We start from the raw sequence: 22,253 nt of genomic DNA, 5'->3' as shown, positions 1-22,253 counted from the left end.
AACATGAATGGTGGAGGCTGAAGATTGACAGATGACGGGATGGGGACAGGGATGACACACGCAGCAGATACTGTGCGTCTGCAGCATGTTGGTGGTTTTACGTCTTTGTCTGTGTGAGTCAGTGAAGCTGGATCCCACTTTGTCGTCTCTCATGACACCTCTCCTGTAAATATAACCATCTAATTGGTTCTGCGAAGAGTTGCACCCTCTGTGACACTGTCACCGAGTTAGCAATAAAAACTGAGTAACAGTCGTCTCCTGGTTTACACACAGAGGCTGAGCTCAGTCGACCAAAAAACGCTCAATAGTTATCCTTATAACTGAAGATTCTGGTTCAAGCCTTATTGACAGCCCATCTGTGTGTTGTGAATGTGTGTATGTGTGTGTGTGTGTACTTGAGAATGTCCCTGAATACCTGCAACTAAAGCATTACTCTACTAATGGATTACTAGACTGAACCTTTTGAATTGATTCAGCAATGGAAGTCAATCCTTTGAGAATCAGTTCTACACCAGGTGATGGTCGCAAGCAAGAGAACAGCGCTCAGGTTCTGTCAAGGCCAAACAATCCTGCCCATGATTGTCACTCAGTACAGCACATACCACCACCAAGCCCAACAATCCCCTTATTAAATGACCTACAATTCATCGAGATTCAAAATCCACCTTTAATTCTTGAAAAATATTCTATCTCACAGTGTTAATTCCTGAATTGAATGGGTTCTTCCTTGGGTCATGCCCCACTGCTCCACAAGTCTTTTATGGAAATCTGTTGAGTAGTTTTTGTGCAATCCTGTTAAATATAGACAAACAAACAGCCATTCAAATACTGTATACAAATACTACATACCCTCCTTGGTGGATGAGTATGAAAACTAAAACTTGTAAAATGCAAAAATATACATGACATATAGTTAGAGTGAAAAGCCTCTTTTTGACTTTTAAATGGCTCATTACCAGCAGTTACAGAAATATGACAGAAAAATAAGCCGTGAGCCACAAGATTTGTTTTCCTCTTAAAAGCCATTAAAGGTCATTTTTATAGAGAACTGTACCTGTGAGCTGCAGTTTGTCAGAATCGTTGAGGTTATGATGTTTGATTAGAATGTCATCTTTTCAACACGGTAGGCGGGCTGAAGAGTCGGTAGAGATTGACCTATTATAACCCCCTCCGGTCTTTGACTGAGCTTAGCAGAGACATGCCACCCCACTGCCATGAGCTGCATACCCTGATCCCTGCACTCAATCTAACATGAAGGTCAATTTGTCTTTGCTGAAGCCAGCTCAGATCACAATAGACTCCTATGAGACTGATAAATGTAGCATTGCATAAATGAAACAAGCTTTTAGTGAAAGACGGCGCCAGGGTTTTGATCACTTTTTCCCCCCTCCTCCCTGCATTGCAGTGATTAACTTCATCACACTCAAATCCTGCTCAGCAACTCGTAAAGTCTCATGGAGAATGGTATTAACTTGTGCGGAGGTATAAGCCCAGGGCTAATTTTTAGAACAGTTCTATCAGTCGTGTGCCAGCGTTGCATCCTGGCGTTGATGATGAGAGAAACTCGCCACACTATTTATAGGATAATCTCATGAAATCCCCCAGTCACTCCCAGCCGACCCTCACCCTCCCGCTTATAATTACCCAGCTGACTTTGCTCTCCAGTCTGCCTGTTCCTCCCTGCCCCGTAATGGAACTTAATGGAACTTCCTGCACACGTTATTGGGTATTTTTAGTAATTCTTGTTGATAAGAGCTCTCTCCTCATCACACAGAATAACTTAAAGGTTCAGTGTGTAAGAGTAAGGTGAAATGGATCTATAGGAAGAAATTGATTATTAGAAAAATCCTAGTGTGTTTTAAAGAAGAATTACAGTATATTTCAACTTGGGCCCTATGTTTATAAATGTTGGTGTGTAAATTAATGTTTTTTTAAAAGGTAGAGTAGATTGCCTCCGCTGACAGTGGTTACATTGTAATCTTATGGGGCAACTGCGACAGTCCATAAAATGTCCACTAAAAGTAATTTTCTCACCAATAAAATGTTCAAATTGTTATTCTGGGTCTTTACAAGAGTCTTGGTAACAAAACAAATCACTTATGGGGGACATTTCATGGACTGCAGATGTTGCCCCATAAGACAAGGTAGTAACCACTGCATGCCGCTGTGTTGCAGTTTATCTACCAGACCGATTCCAACTGTTTTTAATACCATTCATTTACAACATAGCCAAGGTCTGGATCAACATATATCATGATTAATGACATGTTATACTTATATTTGACTTCCATAACCATATAAATTGATTGAATCTGTCAAAAATGACGAGCCTCCGAATCCTAACCCGTTTCACAGGATGGATTTCATTCAGTTTGACTGAGACGTGAACCGTCCATCACTTGACGTCCTCCTCTACAGTAACTTGAGGGTTCGACAGGAGGACGTGAGACAATCATGTTCATCCCATCAACAAATATCAAATCAGATTCGCTCTTTTTTGTTCTCTCTGGCATCTCAGCATGCCCCTCTCTCTTCTGCTTTAGGATTTTTTACTTCCTTTGAATTTTGATTCCTCCCCAGTGTCTGCACTCCACTCCTGCCTTTTCAAAAGCTCTCTTTCCCCCTTTTCTCTGTATCTCTGCCTCCTTGTGTGCATCCCACTGATGTGCTCTCTCTTCTTCGTTCTTGATGTTTCTTTCTGTTTGTCTCTGGATTCGTTTCGCACCATCTAGCGCTGGTTTTGATCTCACTCTACCTCTATTTTTCTCAGTTTCTCTCTCAGACATGCTCTCAGACTGCCTCTCCTCCTGGGCCGCCTGCAGATCAGAGTTTCTGAGCTCCTTGATTCATCCCAGCTTTCTGAGTGACCTATTTCTGTACAAACTCACACGTTTTAATGCTGTGAAATGAAGTGACTGTAAAGGTATTAGATCATTTCAACAATACAGCTATATTACCAGGACGTGATCATTTCTCCACTAATCGAGAATTTTTTTTCATCAAAAAATGGAATACCACAGGGATCTATATTTGGTCCACCATTTATGAGTTGCCTTATATTGAGGATGGACTAAATATTAATAAATCCAAACAAAATCCAAGTGTCTAGATGCATTTTGTTTTATCTCTGATAACACAGAATAAAACTGTATAAGATCTTTTCATCAGTCAGTATAATCACTAATGTCTCAGCTCTGTTAAAAAGGATAAACATAGGCTGTACATAAAGATGGACGACATAAAAATGAAACCGTAGTTTCCCGGATAAGAATGCTGCTATCTTGCACATTTGGAGCCAGAGTCTGTGCAGTAGCAGTTGGGGGATGGAGCCTTAGTAGTGTGGTCACCAATCGCAAATCAGTCTGAGATCTTGATCATGCAACAGTGTGATAAGAACTACCGAAAATGAAACCATCTAAGTGACCACACACACACACACACACACACACACACACACACACACACACACACACACACACACACACACACACACACACACACACATACACACACACACAGCAACAAGAACAAGGATGATTAAGCATCTCCTAATAATGTGGATCATATGATTGCGTTCACACAGTGGCTTTAAAAATTAAACAACCATCTATGGGTATTTTGCTTGTGATGACTGATGAGTTCTTTGAAAGTCTTTAGATAACAGTGAGTTTCAGTTTTATTCTAACTGGGTCACAGAATAAATAAAAACAGAATAAGATGCAGCTGCATGGGGAAAAATCCAAAAGTAGAGTTTTAAGGAGTAATGACCATTCTGTGTTTATCCCTCTGACATTTGCAAATAGTCCTGTTTGTATATTTGTGCCCACAAAACCTATCTAATCTCATAAATCATTATACATTGCTTTACATCTACCCAGTATTTCAGCTATCACCTGCAGTGTAAGCCTTAATGTTTACATACGATTTGCTGTTAATACTTCCATTACATGCTAAAATCCCCCCGACTTGTAATGGAGTAGCTATTTTTATTCTCCACTTTAAAAAATGTAAGATCCTTCACCGCTGATAAAACTGAGATGGCCTGAGGCGACACAGAGAAACTGGGAGTCAGAGATCAGATGCTCTCAAAACTTTTCCCTGCAGGCGAATCTGATGAGATCTGTTAATATACATCTTAGGAGGCTTCAGATTTAGTGCAGAACTGGGTTAAACTCTGTACTGTGACTTTCTCAGGTTAATTGCATTTCTGAACATCAGTCTGCTAAACGTGGTGTTCACTGTGCTGTAGGTGGCTGAAATAACTGTTAAATAAACATAAAATGCATCTTTAAGTACCATTCACATTACATTTATTATAATCATTTATTATTTGCCTTTTTATCGCCCGTACTTTAATCACAGGTTTGTTAGTTTGGATGGTTTGTAATTTGAAAAAAGAAAATTGTTTACCAACCCTAAAAAATTGGTAACACGCAAATTAAAGTGATCAGTTGTGAAAATTGTTAAATTTATTTAAACAACCTTTATTCATTCGTGTGTTACCAACTTAAGCAATTGTTTAAGTTGTTCCAACAATTTTCCTTAATATAAAAGGTTATTTCAAGAAGCCTTGTAAAACATTCGCTGATACAGTAAACTCTGTTTCATTTACAGTATTGTGTGTGTTTAGTATCAAATAAACAAGAAACAAAGAAATCATCTTTTATCAATAATAAAATAATAATTATATAGTGCAAAATACTTGAATCCTCTCTTGGCCTAATTGGGTTCCAGTGATGAGACATCCCACCCATTACCTCTGACCTGCTGTGAAGTGAAACGTCGCCGGTTCCACTCCACGTTTTTCTCCGCGCCTTTACGCAGCGCTGTGCACGTTTCAGTGAAGAATCAGAGGAAATAACAGGGCACAACAAACAAGAAGGGCGTGCGTGAATAACAGGAAAACGTGAAGGGCAGCGAGGGATCAGGACGCTTCTCTCTCTCTCTCTCTCTGTACCCGGAGCATCCCTCTCTCTCCTCACTCAGCGGAGGATGCTGCTGCCTCTCCAGCTCCGAACATTATCTGCGCATCTAAGCCACCGGTGCTGATCATTACAGCGGGTGACGGCTGCAGGACGATGTGCTGAACACGGAGCTTGACTGGAGCGTCCCCCCCCCCCCCTCCTCCCCGAGCATCTGCGAGGATCCCGGTGCGCGCAGCGGTGCAGAGACACGCACTGGATCACCATCCTCTCCCTCTTCAATTATTAACCACGTATCTGTTCCTCAAGCTCAACATATGCCGCTGCTGCCTTTGTTTACTCCCGTGCACCAGCTGAGAACCGCGGTGGACCAGGCGGGGACACCACGGATGGACACCGATGGCCAGGCGCCCCAGATTTCACCAGAAGGGGGGACGCAACCTAAAATAACCCCGGTGCCAAATGGTAAGAGAGCGGATTCATGAGCATGAATCAGTGCGGCGGCGGCGCAGGGGTGATGCTGTAACATCTCTGCGGTGCATGTGTGGGTTTGACCCTGGCTGCTGAATTATCCCTGCGGCTCTCTGCACGACGCACACCGAGGAATCCGTGACACATCCTGCGTCTCCAGAGGCACCGTCCCCCCTCCTGGACCCCCCTGCACCTCCATCAATAGAATTCCGGACACCGGTGACTCTTTAATGGCTTTTGTGTTCAGGAGATGGAGGGTTTTACTAGTGCTCAACGTGCTCGCCGTCGCCGGCTTCATGACTTTTTGGGCCAAGTGCAACACAGGACGCAGCGTCCAACCCGCCGGTCCGGAGGCTCCGGCTGACGGGAAGAGGCCCCGGGGCAACGGGACGGCTCAGGGGCCCAGCATCAGCCATGAGGTGCTGCTGAAGAGGCTCAGCTCGCTGGAGGACGTGGTGTACCGGCAGCTAAACGGTAAAGCGCAGGGTGACATTTAAAATAAAAAATACCAGGTCAACCCAAATGTGCAACAGCAGGAAAAGTCGTTCCACTTGTGGCCCTGACATGTGAGACAGTACAGAGGAAGAGGTCCATTAATAACCTGACACTTTATCTCAGTCATTCAAAGATAATTCACTAAAGATCTGAATCCACTTCACTAACCTTTTTCAAATAAATGTCACCAACTGTTAAGAATATGCCAAACTCTGCAGCTGAGGGACAAAGATCAGCAATAACATTTGATTTAAAACAGTGACTCAGCTTGTATTTTCATATTGCACATATATTTTACACATTTTATTTTATTGAATAGCTTTTTCTTTTTGCTCTTGTGCTTTAGGTTCCTGTCTTTATCTTTTTCATGAACTACAGCACATGAATCTTATTTTGCTTTATCTTTTGCCCTATTTTATAATATTTGTCACGCTTATTCCTTATACATTGAAAACCCTCTTGGCAATACATCTGATTCCGATTCTTCGAATCTAAGTGTCAAATTTGCATTTAATTGGATAAGGTTATCTTATCCTCTGCAAGAAATGACCAACATTTTAAATATGCGTTATCTATTTAATGTATTTTCCAGAAACAATGAAAACCTTCTTTTAACCTTTCTAAATCAAGTGCATTATTTACAATGCATGTGTTTGTTTTCTTTTTTGAATCTTTAAAAGGTTTTCTGCAGGGTCTTAAAGAGTCTGAATCAGAATTTAGGTTCTTAAAAAGTCTTAAATATATAATATACTAGATTAGATCTGTCTTATTTCTGATGTGCTTAAAAATTTTATTTTTCTTCTCCAGAGAAATTTTTTCGCCGCAGTTTGTTATGTCTGTTGTACTTCTTTTTCAATGATACACAGATTTTAACACACTGTAAAAAAACTACAGACAAGACACATCTGAAACTGCAACTACACTTTTTTGGGCTGTGGTGAGATTATCGTGGTGTTTTGTGGGCTATACTCTCTACTTCACCTCAATTATAGGGAGGTGGGACTCTGATATTCCCTCAGATCTGTCATACTTTTTCTTATTACTATTTCTTAAATTTCTTTCATTTTTGTCTTAAAAAAATTCTTAAATCTAACTTGTTGAAATTATTTGAAACCCTATTTGAGCACCTTATCCCCAGTGAGGTGAAATGTTCCTCCCTGCAGAGAGGTCAGAGGTCAGAGTCGAGTCTTTTCGGGATTCGTTGCTTTCAGGATTCTTAAGCAGGATGTTTGCCAGCACAGAAGCTTAAGCACAGCTTGTCACACTGACACTTTAATCACTCTGCCACCCACAAACACACCAAGTCTCTCCGCGAAGAATCTCATTCTCTCCCTAATTTGAAACGGCAGAAAACCATGAAGCTTCATAAGCAGCTCTCGGCTTTGAAATGAAAGGTTTGAAAGGTTTTCTGACTCATATCATCAAGCAGAGGGTTTCTGTAAGTGTGGTTTTCAGGTATTCTCTATGAATCTGTGCCAGCATTCGTCAGTTCAGAAGTTCACCTGTTCCGACAGCGGCTGACAACACACTGTATGTTCATCTGAGGTTGGAGCTGTGACGGGGGGGCAGGCTATCAGCTGAGAGCCACATAGAACGTTACAGAGCGGAGAGTGGCTCAGCCGGACTAAAAGATCCTGACAACTAATCTTCCTCTGTTTGCCTCACGCAGGTTTGTCCAAATCTCTGGGCTTGATTGAGGGCTTTGGGGGCCGGGGTAAAGGCGGCCTCCCCGCCACGCTGTCACCATCCGAGGAGAGCGACGCCAAATTCCTGAGGGAGAAATATGGCTACAACGCCTACCTCAGCGACAGAATCTCTCTGGATCGGACCATACCAGACCACCGGCCCAGCAAGTGAGACGCTTTGAATTTCACTTTCACGCTTGATTAAGGACAATGACATGAAACTGATTTTCTCGTGCCCCCCTGGTGGTGTCCAGTCAAACACAGACATTTGGTTTGGAAATGAGATCTGTTTAAAGAGATTCTGTGAAGATGAATTTGTTCTTATTTTTAAATGTCATAACAGCGTTTAGTAGTTTTCCCCATCTCTCTGTCAGAGAAAGTTTTAATAGGAACTACTTGTAGTTCAGACATCACCTGCGTCAGCTGTGGGACAATCAGAGGATATGACACATCCAATCATATTCGCGCTGGTATAGATCACAGCCATTAACAACCTGATACTTCTCACTGCGGTTTCACTCATATGACCATCACATCCGGTGTGTAGACGGATACAAAGACAGCTTCTCATTTCTTTGTTGAGCATGTGTCGTCTATATAAAAAATCCAAACCAGCACAAATGAAATCTGACATATTGAATGCCTGACCATCGATCTACAGGTATGATGAACACACAAATCAAACACACACCTACAGGTCACGCTTTGGGACATTAGATAGACTATGATTCATTTTTACCTTAACCACATACCAAGAAATCGTCTTTTCCCAACAGGGGACACAGCTCTTGTCCAGAACCAACTGCTCTTTGGTTTAAAAATGTGTCCCCAAAGGCAGCTTATGACACGTTGACATAACGTTACCACAACCGTAACATGAACCCCTGACCCAAAATCAGCTTTTTCTCGATTGGGCAACACAGATTTTGTCCCCAATTCAAGTCTTTGGTCTCCAGTATGTCTTCAAGATTAGCCACAGTGTGTTGTGTATCTCCATGCATGTTGCAGGGTTTTTCCGTCTCTGGCCCACATTGCTGGTACTGATGAGAAACCCTGTGACCCATGGCTGCCATTGGCCGTGTGTGTTTGTGTGTTTTTTGGATGATGGTGCAGTGGAGGGATCAGAATCCAGCGGTCTCATTTGTCACTCGTCTTTTCTGTGGCGGGGATCACAGTGGCGTGTGAAGCATGTAGGGGTGTGATACCTTCAGGCTCAGCAGCAGCAGCATGGAAATCTGAGAAGTCTGTGGAGGCTGCTGTGTTTGGCCGAAGGTCCCTTCAGACCGCAGAGCCAGAGCTGGAGAGACTGAGAGATGAAGAGGGACAAAGATCAAATGTTAAAACCTAAATATTTGAATGGTAAATGGACTGTAGGTATATAGATTGTTATTATCAACCACTTATTCATTCATACAGCAATTCTATATAAAGCTGTCAGGGGCAATGTTAGGGATAGAACCACTGACCCTCTGGTTGGTGGAAAACTCGCTCTACCCCCTGAGCCACAGCCAAAGTAACACTTACGTATAGTTTTTGGGATCTTCTTTAAATTTGTCTGATTCTAATTGATCGTTGACAGTTTGCACGGTTCATATCATCAGATGATTCTTTAATTATGGACCGATAAAAAGCTGCAGTGCAGAAATGTAAAGACACGAGTCATCAGCTGATGAGCCGGCTCCGACAGTCACACCAATGAAGATGTTGTTGTAACGTGACAGGTTCACACTCTCACACTCTGCTCTCTTCTATCTCCCACACTCTCCTGCCTCCTCCTGTTCTTATTACCAGAGTCACTGTGGCATATCTTGTTTGTACATTATGAACATGCAGTCAGTGGGATATGAATCAGCTGGATTTCAAAACGCTTCCTTCAGATTGTTGCACTGGTTGTTTTCCTCTGCGATCTATTAAGCTGTGAACTGTCTGTACCTTTGTTCCTAAATCCTGTGAATGAAGCGTCTGATTGAACAAGTGAAACATCCTTCTTTTAAAAAGTTAGGTTTCCAATCTGGGTCATTCTGTGTCAACTCATCACACTTTGAGGCCACACAGTCACAGATCTTTATGAAATTTGTTACGCTGGTTTGGTCGAATAAGAAATACACGGAATCTGAATTTCATGCACCTTGGATCGTACAAACTTTTTTGTGGGGGAATCTCTGACTTTTGACTGGTGAACAAATGGTTCTCATGTTGTTTTAATGTTTTTTTCCAGTCCCAAATCTAACTTCACAGTACGTTATGCCTCATGTAACAAATTAGACCATTATGAGATACAGATAAGATCAAATAATCCGTTTTTAGTCCCACTATGGGGACATTTACCATGTTACAGCCCCAAAAGGGATTAATAAAACACAAGGAGCTATATAAGATAGAAATATGTACAATGTAAATAAAATACAGTTAAACAGCTAAATTATGAGTAATTATGTCAGTTAAAGTAGAATTGCGCAAAAAAGACTAAATTGCTTTGGTTTTTGGTTTTTGAGTCGCTGCAATATCACATCATTAAGTCCTTTATCTACTGTTGTTGAACAGCAGTGATCAGGGTTAGGGTCAAAGGAATACAACATGGGTGAGGGGGCCACATTTTTATCGTTATCCAAGATCCATAACACTATGGGTTGTGATCTGATGTGATGATGACACACAATGACCCATTTAAGTTTTATTCAACTAAACTTCCTTTGTTGGCAGACGTCACTGTTCCACTAACAGCTATTTTTAAACCTGTTTCCTGCCAAAAACCCTACAAAAAAAACAAAACAGTAATCCAACCTCATGAATTTTCATGAAAATGCTGCATTCATTATAGATGTTCTCATAATTAACATTTGATTTCACGTGGAAATAAGATTATTGATTAAAAGGAGATTAAACAAGTGGAGACAAGTGCAGGAAGGCGTTTCCTCTCCCACTCTTCCTAAACTTAGAGCCTCACCCGTCCTCTTTCCTCTTCATTAGAGCAGTTTAAACAAACCTGCAGTAAAAATAGATCTCCTATCTGCGGCAGACGCACTGTGAACACTCCAATTTGGGTTAAAATAAAAATCCATGTGATGAAGCAGCACATGGTTACGGCACTTCAGCCTCATGGAACAAGATGTCAGCAGCTCCAGCAAGACAATTTGTTCTTCTACAGGAATGATAACAGACAAGTGAAGCGTGTGAAACTGCAGAACGCACGCTTCGTAGGTAGGCATGGAAAGGTTTCATTTTACAGATGGTGTGTGTGTGCGTTTCATTGTAGATGCAGAAAGGTCAGCTATCCCAGGGACCTCCCCCAGATCTCCCTCATCTTCATCTTCGTCAATGAGGCCCTGTCCGTGATCCTGCGCTCCGTCCACTCGGCTGTCAATCACACGCCGGCTCACTTGCTCAAAGACATCATCCTGGTGGACGACAACAGCGATGACGGTCAGTAGAGAGATTTCCTGTTCCTGTTTATCTGAAGTACAATACTGTATGAATGATAAGAGATGAGAACAAAACTCCACTGATAATAATGGATGAAACAAAATCTACACAACAAACATGTAGTAATTATATTCAATTATTGTTATTTGAAATAATTTTACTCAAACTTTGAAGAATATATCTACAAATATTATCTGCAATTATCTGCAAATCTCATATAACTATGACGAAGGAGACACTGAAGTTATGAGGAATTGAATGTTCAGGAATAGATTTGTTATGTTTTTTACCAACAAGTATAGTTTGACATTATGGGAGAAGAAGCTTATTTACTTTCCTCTCAAGAGTTAGATGACATTATTGATCAGTAGCCTGCAGGTGGTTATCTTATCTTAGCTTAGCATAAAGACTGAAACTCAGTCTAACGTTAACAACATGCACCTGACATCATCCAGAGAATCAAACCGATCGAGTTGATTTATCTCTTGTGCACAAATACTGAAGTGTAAAAACCTCAGTTGGCCATTTTACTGGAGGCTTCGAGCTGTTGCCGAGCAACCAGCGCAGACCTGATGAAGTTAGTGATGTCAGTGGGTATTTAACAGACAGGTGTGAGTGTGGTGTGAGTCTAATAAACTAATATAAGTTGTCGTCTGTGCCATAGAAAATGATTGAAACCTGGGATCCAGATGTTATCATCACCACAAAAAAAAAAAAATAATCCTAAACCTTTTTGTATGTTTAAGGCACATTTGCATAAATAGCCTCTGATTTTTAATCTACAAAGACATAAAACATGTTCGAGACTCCAACACAATGCAGAGCCTGTGATTATGCTTGTTTCACAAACATGCTGTGACATAAAAGAGTTGCTAATGGGACGAGGGCGTCAGACTTTGACAAGGTGACGAGCGTCTCCTTCACAAAAGCTGCGGTCGCTGCTTTCGCTAAGGGTGAGTGATGGGGCTGAATTTCTGCAGGGCAGACAGATTGAGGCGGAGCGCCACAATTGGATGTCACGGGAGAGATGTCCCCGTCTTATTTATTGGGCAGAGCTGTCGAGCACCAGGAGATCGAGGGACGGAGAGAGACGAGGGGAAGGGATGGAGGTGAAATCAGGCCGAGCGAAAAACGAAAGAGGCGGTAAAAGAGAAAATAAAAGAGTCGGAGATGTTTATGCTGGGGAGAAATCACGGGAAAAGGGATGAAAGTGAAGGAAAGAGTGGTCAAGGAATGAAAGAGGTCAAATGCTTTGAAAAATAGGCAAAATGGAAAGGAGGGCAGAGGAAGAAAAGAGAAACAGAGATGAAGAGGCATGTGAGAATGAAAGGAGAGTCTGAGAGAGCAAACCAGGCCATTAGAGAAAGTGACAGAGCGAGGATGAGAGACAGAGAGGCTCTTAGATAAATTAGGTCGGACAGAGAGGAGGAGAGAGAGAGAGAGAAAACAAGGGAATGGAGAGAAAGAGAGGAATCTAACAAAATTAAAATAACAAGAAAAGAGAGAGATGAGGTGGTCAAGCCACGAATTATCTATTTCTCTTTTTCCATAGAAACACCAAAACCTGCGATGTGTTCGTCTGTCACTCAACACTGTGACCCTCCTGCCTCGAAAACTATATTCAAGCAGGAAATAATAAATCGTATATTGTGTGGGTTGGTGACTAGTTTCAGGGTTCATGGATCTTATCTTTGTAGTTTTTAGTATTAATTCTACTGATTAACTCCACCAAGTAGGTTATTGTTGAATGTTACTTACCAAGATAACAAACAAATTACTGGACGGATTGCTATGAAACTTGGTGGAAGGATGTGGTATGGGTCAGGAATCATTTGATGTGGAATCCAGGAATTTTATTTCACGATCTTTAAATTGAAAAATAGGACGTTTTTCAATCTGGTTTTCAATCAGCAGCGAATAATTCATGGGACTATAGATAAAGAAGAATCAGGTACATTTAGAGAACTGATATCTATGAGTTTGTGTATAATTTAGTGCAGCTGGATTAATGATAGTGCTGCTTAAGGAGAGCATACGTGTTGCCACCACTCCTCCGCTCCTCACCCCTCCACTCCTCACCCCTCCACCTCCCATCTCTTGACGCTGCTGATTGGCTGAGACGCAGCGTTCAATCACAGAGAGGAAGAGATGGGACGCAAACAAAAAGCAGTTACTGCCTGTGTGAGTCACTCGGCTCCATGGCCTTGTATTGTACACAGCTGAGTGTGTGTGTGTGTGTGTGTGTGTGTGTGCGTGCGTGAGGGAGAAGAGACAGCATGGGGAATGAGTTTGTGATGAAGAGTGTGTGTGTGTGTGACAGAAATAAAGATGCAGACAGAAAGAGAAGGAGAATAAAGACAGCATGAGAAATGTGTTTTGGTGTGAGGGAATTTTAAGTGAGTGTGTGTTTATGTTGCAGAGGAAGGAGGGTTGTGAGTGTTTGAGTTCCGGGGGAAACGGCTGATGAGTTGACAGAGAGATGAAAGTCGGGAGTCAGCGTTGACGCCCAGGAAGCCGCAGACTCCCCTCTGTGTTGTTTGGAGTCTGCTGGAGCTCAAAAAGCACCAGAGGGAACAGAACACAACTGTGTCACCTCTCTGTTCCTCTATGTGTGTGTGTGTGTGTGTGTGTGTGTGTGATTTGTCTCTTTATAAAAACATGTGGGTGATCTTTTTTTTGTTTGTTTGTCAGCAAGATTAGACGAAAACAACTGAATGGATTAACCAGGAAACTTGTTGGAAAGATGTGGTGGGTCAGAAAAGAACCAAGTCATTTTTGGTGTGGATCCAGCTCAGGGGACGAATCCAGAACTTTTTTCCACTTTCTTTAACATTAATAATAGAATGTTTTTCAATATTTTCACAATTTTCCCCAGATAATAATTTGTGGATCTTGATGAACACAAAAATCGAACAGATATTTATGTGTGTGTGAATATGGTGCAGTTTGATATAATTGAAGGGGCCTTTTTAGTCCATGTCTGTGTTGGTGCTTTACAATGTTAATTGGCTTAATAAATAAATAATAGAATTTATAATTTAGTATTCAATTCTAAGTTTGAGTATGAATTTTCTTTTATAAACACCATATTAACCACTTGGTTGAACCTCTTACAGGTTTTTAGAGTCACATTTTTAGTATTTAAACATTTAGTAAGGAACTTAAATGCAGTTTCAGCCTGATGGAAAACAGTTATCTCACTCGAGTTTTATGCATGGGGATTTCCAAAGACATTTCGAAATGTCAAAACTGTCATATGAAATTTATTGGCTATTTTTAGTCCTTAATCTGCGGGATGTTGACAGGCAGATACATAAAATGTGATTCTTTACTGAACGCTGTAAAGAAATTATCTATGTTTTTACCCTCTTCTTCATTCAAAGGTCAGGGTCGACGACAGGGATTGCCAGGGCTTCATCATGTTGTTCAATGACCCGTCAGCATGAAGGACGACGCTGTGATCACAGATTTAAAGGCTGTCTCTCTAACAGTCTCTTTAACCTGTCGTTCACACTGCAGAGCAGCTGAAGGGACCTCTGGAGGAGTATGTGAACAAACGTTACCCCGGCCTGGTGAAGATCGTCAGGAACCAGAAGAGAGAGGGACTCATCCGAGCCAGGATCGAGGGCTGGAAGGTGGCCACCGCCGAGGTGACGGGATTCTTTGACGCCCACGTGGAGTTCACGCCGTCCTGGTGAGTTATATCTGGAAGGAATGATAGACACCCACTCTTACAAAAGCTGTTTTCAAGCATGAACTCTGGAGGATGTCCGCAGAATTGGGTTTGGACTTTCACCGGAGTTTCTCCTTCACACATGAATAATGCGGCAGGAGAATCTCCACTCAGACACTTTCACAACAGCACAGAAATCTCCGGATCGTTCAGGTTAAGGTTGGAGACGTGTTTTTGTTTGCACCACATCGACACCGACGTCGGGATAATATGGCTCAATTCTTCATCCTGAGATATTTTTTCTTTTTGTTTTCTTTTTTTATCTGTCATGTGTTTGAAACATCATCAACACGCACACTCGTTCACGGTGAACCCTGCTGAGGATCTCCTACTCCTACTTAAAACTATGGAGCTGGTCGGAGAAGGTCTGCAGAAAGTGTGGTTTTCCCGAGTTCAGTCCACGTCTGAAAGCAACTAATATGAAGTCGGGAATTAATTCATCTATGAATATTTGAAGCTAGTTATTCTAAATGAAGGACTCTGATTGCGATAACAGCAAAAGCAATGATCGTGTTTAAAGGAGAGTTTCACAGTGTTTTACAGAAACGCTGAACGAGGGAACAAGGGAGAGGCGAAGCAGCATAAAACCAACACGAAGCAATTTCACACCTGAGAAGTTAAAGGATACGGAGGAAGTAGAAGGGCAGAGTCTGTAGAAGCAGGATTTACAGATACTGTGGAACATCAACCTCCATTAAATAACAAAGAAAACAAAAACACAGCAATAAAAGTCAGACATTTTGTAGGAAGTGTCTTCATAAATGTACATTTGAGGAATAATGTCAAAGGCGTAACGCTTGAATGCTTCAATTCTGCCACATCCCGCTGACACTTTTGTGTAGGTCTCACATTGGTTTTGCAGCCCAGTGTGTGCGCTAGTGTGTGTACCCAACCCAGTTTACTCAGCATGAATAGAAACGTGCCCTCCAAGCTGCACTCGGCTGAATTAAATAGAAGCAGTAATAAAGTTGCAACTTGAGGGATTTTCTGACTCTGTGAAGTGGGAAAGAGAAGAGAGCTTAAGAGAAGCCCCACGCTGGTGTGTGTCTATGAAATTAGAAAATGATTATTAATACATGTGTGTGTGTGTGTGTGTGTGTGTGTCTGTGTGTGTGTGTGTGTTTGTGTTTGTGTGTGTTAGGGCTGAGCCAGTCCTGGCCAGAATAAAAGAGGACCACAAGAGGATCATCCTGCCGTCAATCGACAACATCAAGCACGACACGTTCGAGGTGGAGCGCTACGAGAACTCGGGTCACGGCTACAACTGGGAGCTATGGTGCATGTACATCAACCCGCCCAAACAGTGGTGGGACGAGGGGGACATGTCCGCTCCCATCAGGTGGGTCAACCGCATCTATAAAACACACACACACAACAGATTAACAGATTCTGGCCGAGTTCCGTCATGAATTTTGAAAATGACATTCGGTGACATCAACCGATTAACACATATACACACAAAATCTTATTTTTTTTCAGCAGTTGTTTACAGATCTCATAAAAATACTGAAGCTATTTTGAAGAAGCTGATTGTTTCACCATTTTATGTGTCTTAATATTAGTCAACATTTTTTAATCTGGAACTCACCAACAAAAGCCCCATATCAGTTTGTAATCAGCAGTAACCAAACAAACTTGTCAAAGACGTGATTCAAGCTGCTCACGAACACTTCAACTCCTCCTGCCAGATTTCTAGCGTGCTAAATATTTAGTTGAATCAGAGGCAACCACACATACCAGACGTGAGTTTCTACTGGTGTGGTGTGTGGTCCCTTGTTGCCGCTCATTTGTGTAGTACAAACTCACAGCGACTGCAAGACTTCCAATCACATAACGGCAAGTTGCGTAGTGTGAACTGGACTTAGATTTTGAATCCATCTGCATCCACACGTACAGAAACAACACATTCCCACAGACTCTGATTCACAACAACAGTCACACACCCCACGCAGATATTTTCTTAGGTTCAGCCTCGCAGTTCAAATTGTTGTTTTTTTCCTAACTGCAGGACCCCCGCCATGATCGGCTGCTCCTTTGTGGCTAACCGCGATTACTTTGGCGAGCTGGGCCTGCTCGACTCGGGCATGGACGTGTACGGAGGAGAGAACATCGAACTGGGCATCAGGGTTTGTGTGTCACCTCCTCTCGTCCCCGCTCCCTCCTCACCCCTGTAGGTTTAAGTGGAGCAGTGGCCACCGTCGCGTGACACCGCTGATAAATGAGGCCCCATTAAGAGTTCTGGAGGAGCAGTCCTGGTGCAGCTCACAGCCGGGCAATGGAGATAAATAGGTCACACAGAGTGGGAAGCGACTGTACACTCAGAGATTGGAGTTTGTAATTGTTGTGCAAGGTTATTTTAGGTTTTATTTTGCTAAGACAGAGAGAGAGAATCTCAATAAAAAGTTCTTACAACTCAGAAAATGTCTAAACCTCAACTGTAACAAAGTATTTGTTCTATGCATTGATTATTACAGCTGATTGACATTATACCAAGTACAAATTTTCGAAACCAAATAGATAAAAATAAAAATAAATGTTGATTCCCAAGATTGTTCTCAAACACACAAAGATGTAATTCATGCTTATTTTACAGATGTTATTATAAATAACCATGAATGATAAAAGAAAACACAAGTACAGCCAACAGAACTTGAAGTAAAATATAAAATATATACAGTAATAATACTAATAACAGACTTCACTGCATCGTCTGAACTCCTATAAAAGAAGTTCTCATTGTTGCAAACATAAACACAGATAATGATATAATACCTCCCTGTAGGTATGGCTGTGCGGAGGCAGTATGGAGGTGCTGCCTTGTTCCAGGGTGGCTCACATTGCACGGATGAAGAAACCGTACCACAGTAACATCGCATTCCACACACGGCGCAACGCTCTACGTGTGGCTGAGGTCTGGATGGACGAGTACAAATCCAACGTCTACCTGGCCTGGAACATACCAATGGAGGTGAGAGGGGGAGACAACTCCGATAATTATGATGTTGTCTATAAAGCACATTTTTACTAACTACTGTGATACTGATTTATTGCTCACAAACTATAGGTAATGTTTATGGAAATGTAGTACATATACAAATATAGTAGAACATTTTTTCCAGCTGTTTTGAACAAGTGTGATACTTTAATAAATTGAAAACTGGCCGAGTCATTCATCTGATATAATGGGCATTTGTGTGAATTTTCTTATTTTAAAAATGAATGTGAAAATAAAAGGTCTCTGTAAAGCAAACACTTCCCATAATGCCTTCCTTCACCGACACAGAACCACGGTATTGATTACGGAGACATCTCTCAGAGGGTCGCCCTGAGGAAGAGTCTGCAGTGTAAGAGCTTTGAGTGGTACCTCGACAACGTTTACCCGGAGATGAGGCGGTACAACAACACGCTGTTCTATGGCGAGGTGAGTCAGCAGTCGCACTGACATGAAGGAGGAGCGAAGCCGCAGAGAGAAGCTTTGGTGCATTTGCACAAATGAACAAAACCACTTGAAACGAGAGAGAGAGAGAGAGAGATGGATGAGACAAATAAACCCTGAGAGGTTTCTGAGAAAATGTCTCAACCCTAAAACACGGCAGCAGGAAAACACTCCACATCGTCTGAGCTGTAAAATGTCTGAACTACATATAAATACAGATCTTTATTACACCTGCACTACATGGGAGCATCGGTAATTTGAGCTGTTTTTAGATCCAATGTGGTTTAAACTTGAGTTCAAAGTCAGGGTCAGGACGTTCACTGTTTTCAACATATGTGAAAGGTCAAGGTCACTGCATGGCGTCTAAGTTTCAGCCCAATCCTTTAGCATTGGAAATACACAAACAAAACATATACAATTGAAGCCATCTTCAGTTACAGTTTGTATTCATAAATATTTAAACATGTTTAATTGATCTAACATCTACAAATAAAACAAGAATGATACCATGCAGAGTCCAAACCTCTGCCAAGGCCCAACAGTCCAGTTAAACACTCGTAGGTTTGACTTTCCTACATGTGCCTGATTCTTCTCTTAAAAATCCAAGAGTCATTCTCAGGGAAATCCAGGAAACTGTTAAGATGTCCGGCCACACTGAGTCTGGTTCGAGAGGTTTCTTCCAGTTAACGAGGGAGTTCTTTTCTCTCCACAGTCGCCAAAGTGCTGCTCATTGTGGGAAATGCAATTGTCAAGGTCTCGACCTCAATATGTAAAGTGCCTTGAGATAATGTACATTAGGATTTATTGCCATATAAATAAAACTGAAATCCTGTAATGTTCGCCCTCTGATCCAGATCTGTACCAAAATGTAATGACTTCTCTTCCGATTTGCACCAAGTTTCATGGTAATACTTTAAGTAGTTTGTGTGTAATTCTGTTAAATATAAAATGCCAAAGAAAACACAAGCTCTTCTGAGGTAACAAAACAACACTGCATTGTTATTCATAGCTACATAACACACACGTCCTCAAAATAAATACATTTACAGCGAAATTATCAATGTTCTATTATTATCAGGCCTGCATTCCTCTTATCTTTTCTTCGTGAAAATACCTAAATGGTGTGAGGTTGGTCAGATTTCTGAAATGCAAATTGAATCCTGCCAAGTGAAGTTATTCTTTAATGACCGCCGATCGATTCTCTTGCTGATTTCAGATTCGTAACTCTCGGGCGAGCCATCTGTGCATGGACCAGGGCATGAAGGAGAACCACACGGCCACCCTGCACCCGTGTCATGGCTGGGGTCCTCAGGTACAAACATGGACACCACACGACGCGGAGTGCCTCTCTCACCACAGCCTGAGCTCATTGTGTTTCAGCAGTGACATGATTTACAGCCGAGCTACTCCCACAGGCTCAGAGGCTGAAAACCTCTTAGGAGAAGCTTCTGTCAGGATGAAAATTGAAACATGTTGCACTTTTTGAGCTGAAGTCCTGAGTCAGCCGGCATCAGTCGCTCGGCCGCTCTGTCCCCGGGGCATCTCTCTTTTTAGCTCGCAGTGGTAAACAGGTGCTTCAGGGAGGCAGCTCTTGGCTCCGCTAGTAAAATGCTAAAAGCCAATTGAGCTATATATATATTCTGGTGGTAAGAGCTTCAAAATATCACTCAGCACAAAAAATGCTTTTCTGGGGATTTACCTTTTGTAAGAAACTGTTACAGCTACAGAACACCACATGGTCCTCACTGTAGAGACACGTGAGACACACATCACCATTTAAAACATGTCCCCATCGATCACAGCGAGCTAAACACCAGGCTGCAGAGTAAAGTTCCTTCACAAGCTGAATGAATGTTATAAGATTTCTAATAAAAATACCTGTTGGGAAGGTTCAAACATCAGAGTGCTGCACGATGCACCATGTCCTCTCACTATGCGTCTGTCCTTCTTCTCAGTTGGGACGTTTCACCAAAGAGGGGCAGCTGTTCCTCGGTCCTCTGGGCAGCACCGGCGAGGACACTCGCTGTGTGGTGGACGATCAGATCAGCAGCTTTCCTCAGCTCCTCAACTGCGACAAGGTCCCGAACATGAAGCAGAAGACGTGGCATTTCTCTCAGGTGACAAGAACAAGAACATCACTGAGATAAATAATAGAAACCTGGTGTGAACTTTAGAGAAAAGAAGACATGAGAATGGTGTTAGTGGCCTTAAAGAAGATCAGACCTTTACCTTGTGAGAATATGTTAGTGGATTCAGAAAATACTGGTGTTTAACAGACCGTTATGTGGCATATTTAAACAGTAATTATTAAAGTAATTGACTAATTAACCTTAAATGAGAATTGATGTTTTCAAGTCTTGGCTTTTATTTTCAGTTTGTTTACTGTCGACACATTTTTCCATCAGTTTCACTTGAGAAACCCAGAAAACTCCAGAGTCAAAGCTTTTAGCTGTTATTTGTTGTGGAAGACACAGAAGCTTAGTGAGTTCAGGCTATTGATAAATAAACCAAATACTCAAAGGTATGCTTGACCATGAGCCGAAGCAGGGACACAAGTACAGGTTCATAATATTGAGCACTGCATCTGTGAAGATGTGAAGTAATGAGAGACAATCTTCAGCTCATTAAAAGAAAGTTTGGGTTTAATGATGTTTCTTACCTGGAAAGTTAATGTCCAATATCTGTCCTCATCTGGCCTGCCTGTAAAACCTGTTCAAACCAGAACCCTCTCTCTCCTCCTGCCCTCCAGAACGAGTCCATCATAAATCGAGCGACAGGACGCTGTCTGGAGGTGGTGCCGGCCAACGTTTACTTTGGCCACCTGCTGGCGCTGCAGCCCTGCTCCGGGCAGAGGTGGACCATTAAGAACGCCATGATGCAGTAGTCAAAGCGGCAAACTTCACCGGGACCAACGAGATGAGGCTCAAGAGCCGCCGTCTGACCTCAGCTCGGCCGAGCCACAGCCGACGAGGCTGAAGGTCCTCGTCTTCAGGAAAAGACGGCGACCCGTTAAAAGAGATGAGCTGCGAACATCTCAGACAGTGACATGAGTTTTGTGGAAAATGTTTTTTCTTTTTTACAAACTGGATATCCAACATGATGCAAGTTTTGCATGAGAACTGTTTCTTTCCATCTGAATTTGACAAACTTTCAATGTGACGTCGCCATAAATCCTTAAACAGTGTCCAACGTCATATTCATTCATTCTGTGTTATGAAATTGTCTATAAAGAATAGGACACATGGAATTAAACTTGCACTGATCATAAAACATTGGTAGATTATTAGGGTTCATCAGTGGTTCAACATTTTATCTGAAGACAAAGAATGCCATCTTATTAGGCATAAATCCAAGTGAATTATGCATTAATGCCCCCAAAAACTGATTTATATTTTCTTCTTACAAAAGTCTAGACCTTGTAAATATTTAATTTGACCAAAACAGATGTTAAAGTATCAGGCCCTACTTTTTTAAGTTAGTGTAAATCACCTCTAAAATCACCTTGTCATGGGCTACTGGGCTAAATTATGGTTTTCTATGTCGTAGATGTTTGTGTCTTTTCTTGTCATTTTTACTTCAAGCGTTCTGTAGCACCAAATGCAGTACATCTTGTAGCATGATTGTAAGTACTGTATGCACACGAGGACGAGGTTGAAGTTGATTAATTCCTTTTCTAGCTGAGTGCCATAACTGCTGCAGACGGCCAAAACTAAAGAAGCACTTATTTTGGGACATTGAGCTGCAGAAGACGAGGTGGAGGTCGAATGAGGAAATGGGAAAGTGACCGATGGTGGAAAAAGCTGGAGGCCTCTGAGGTCACTGTCATTAAATGTGTTGAGACGTATATGATGTCATGTATTCAATTAATTCAATGTTATCAGTTGGATTTTTGCTCCTAAGATTGTCTTCCAATAAACAACTGGTTTCCTGGTTTTCTATGTCGTTTGTTTACAGGATTACGCAAAAACTACTAAACCAATTTTCATGAAATTTTGTGGGGGGTGGGTCCTCACCTATAAGAAAGAAACTATCGCTGGGCAATATGTTGAAAAGTGAATGATACAAATTTTCACATCAATTGATATATC

General features: G+C 41.8%; 1 protein-coding gene across 1 annotated transcript; it reads left to right on the top strand.

Annotated features, from left to right (window-relative positions):
* Positions 1-4,848: 4,848 nt before the first annotated feature.
* On the top strand, positions 4,849-22,098 carry galnt17 (polypeptide N-acetylgalactosaminyltransferase 17). Its single transcript, XM_069534654.1, has 11 exons — positions 4,849-5,867; positions 7,558-7,741; positions 10,830-10,996; positions 14,516-14,690; positions 15,871-16,068; positions 16,738-16,855; positions 17,512-17,697; positions 18,013-18,150; positions 19,382-19,477; positions 20,121-20,282; positions 20,915-22,098. Exons 1-11 carry the CDS (start codon positions 5,624-5,626, stop codon positions 21,047-21,049), a joined length of 1,803 nt encoding a protein of 600 aa, XP_069390755.1. The 5' UTR covers positions 4,849-5,623; the 3' UTR covers positions 21,050-22,098.
* Positions 22,099-22,253: the final 155 nt, after the last annotated feature.

Source organism: Paralichthys olivaceus, chromosome 11 (genome assembly GCF_024713975.1).
Source record: "Paralichthys olivaceus isolate ysfri-2021 chromosome 11, ASM2471397v2, whole genome shotgun sequence".
In the NCBI taxonomy this organism is placed as follows: domain Eukaryota; kingdom Metazoa; phylum Chordata; class Actinopteri; order Pleuronectiformes; family Paralichthyidae; genus Paralichthys; species Paralichthys olivaceus.
The sequence above is the reverse complement of the archived record's forward strand: the minus strand, read 5'-3'. Positions and strand labels throughout refer to the sequence as shown.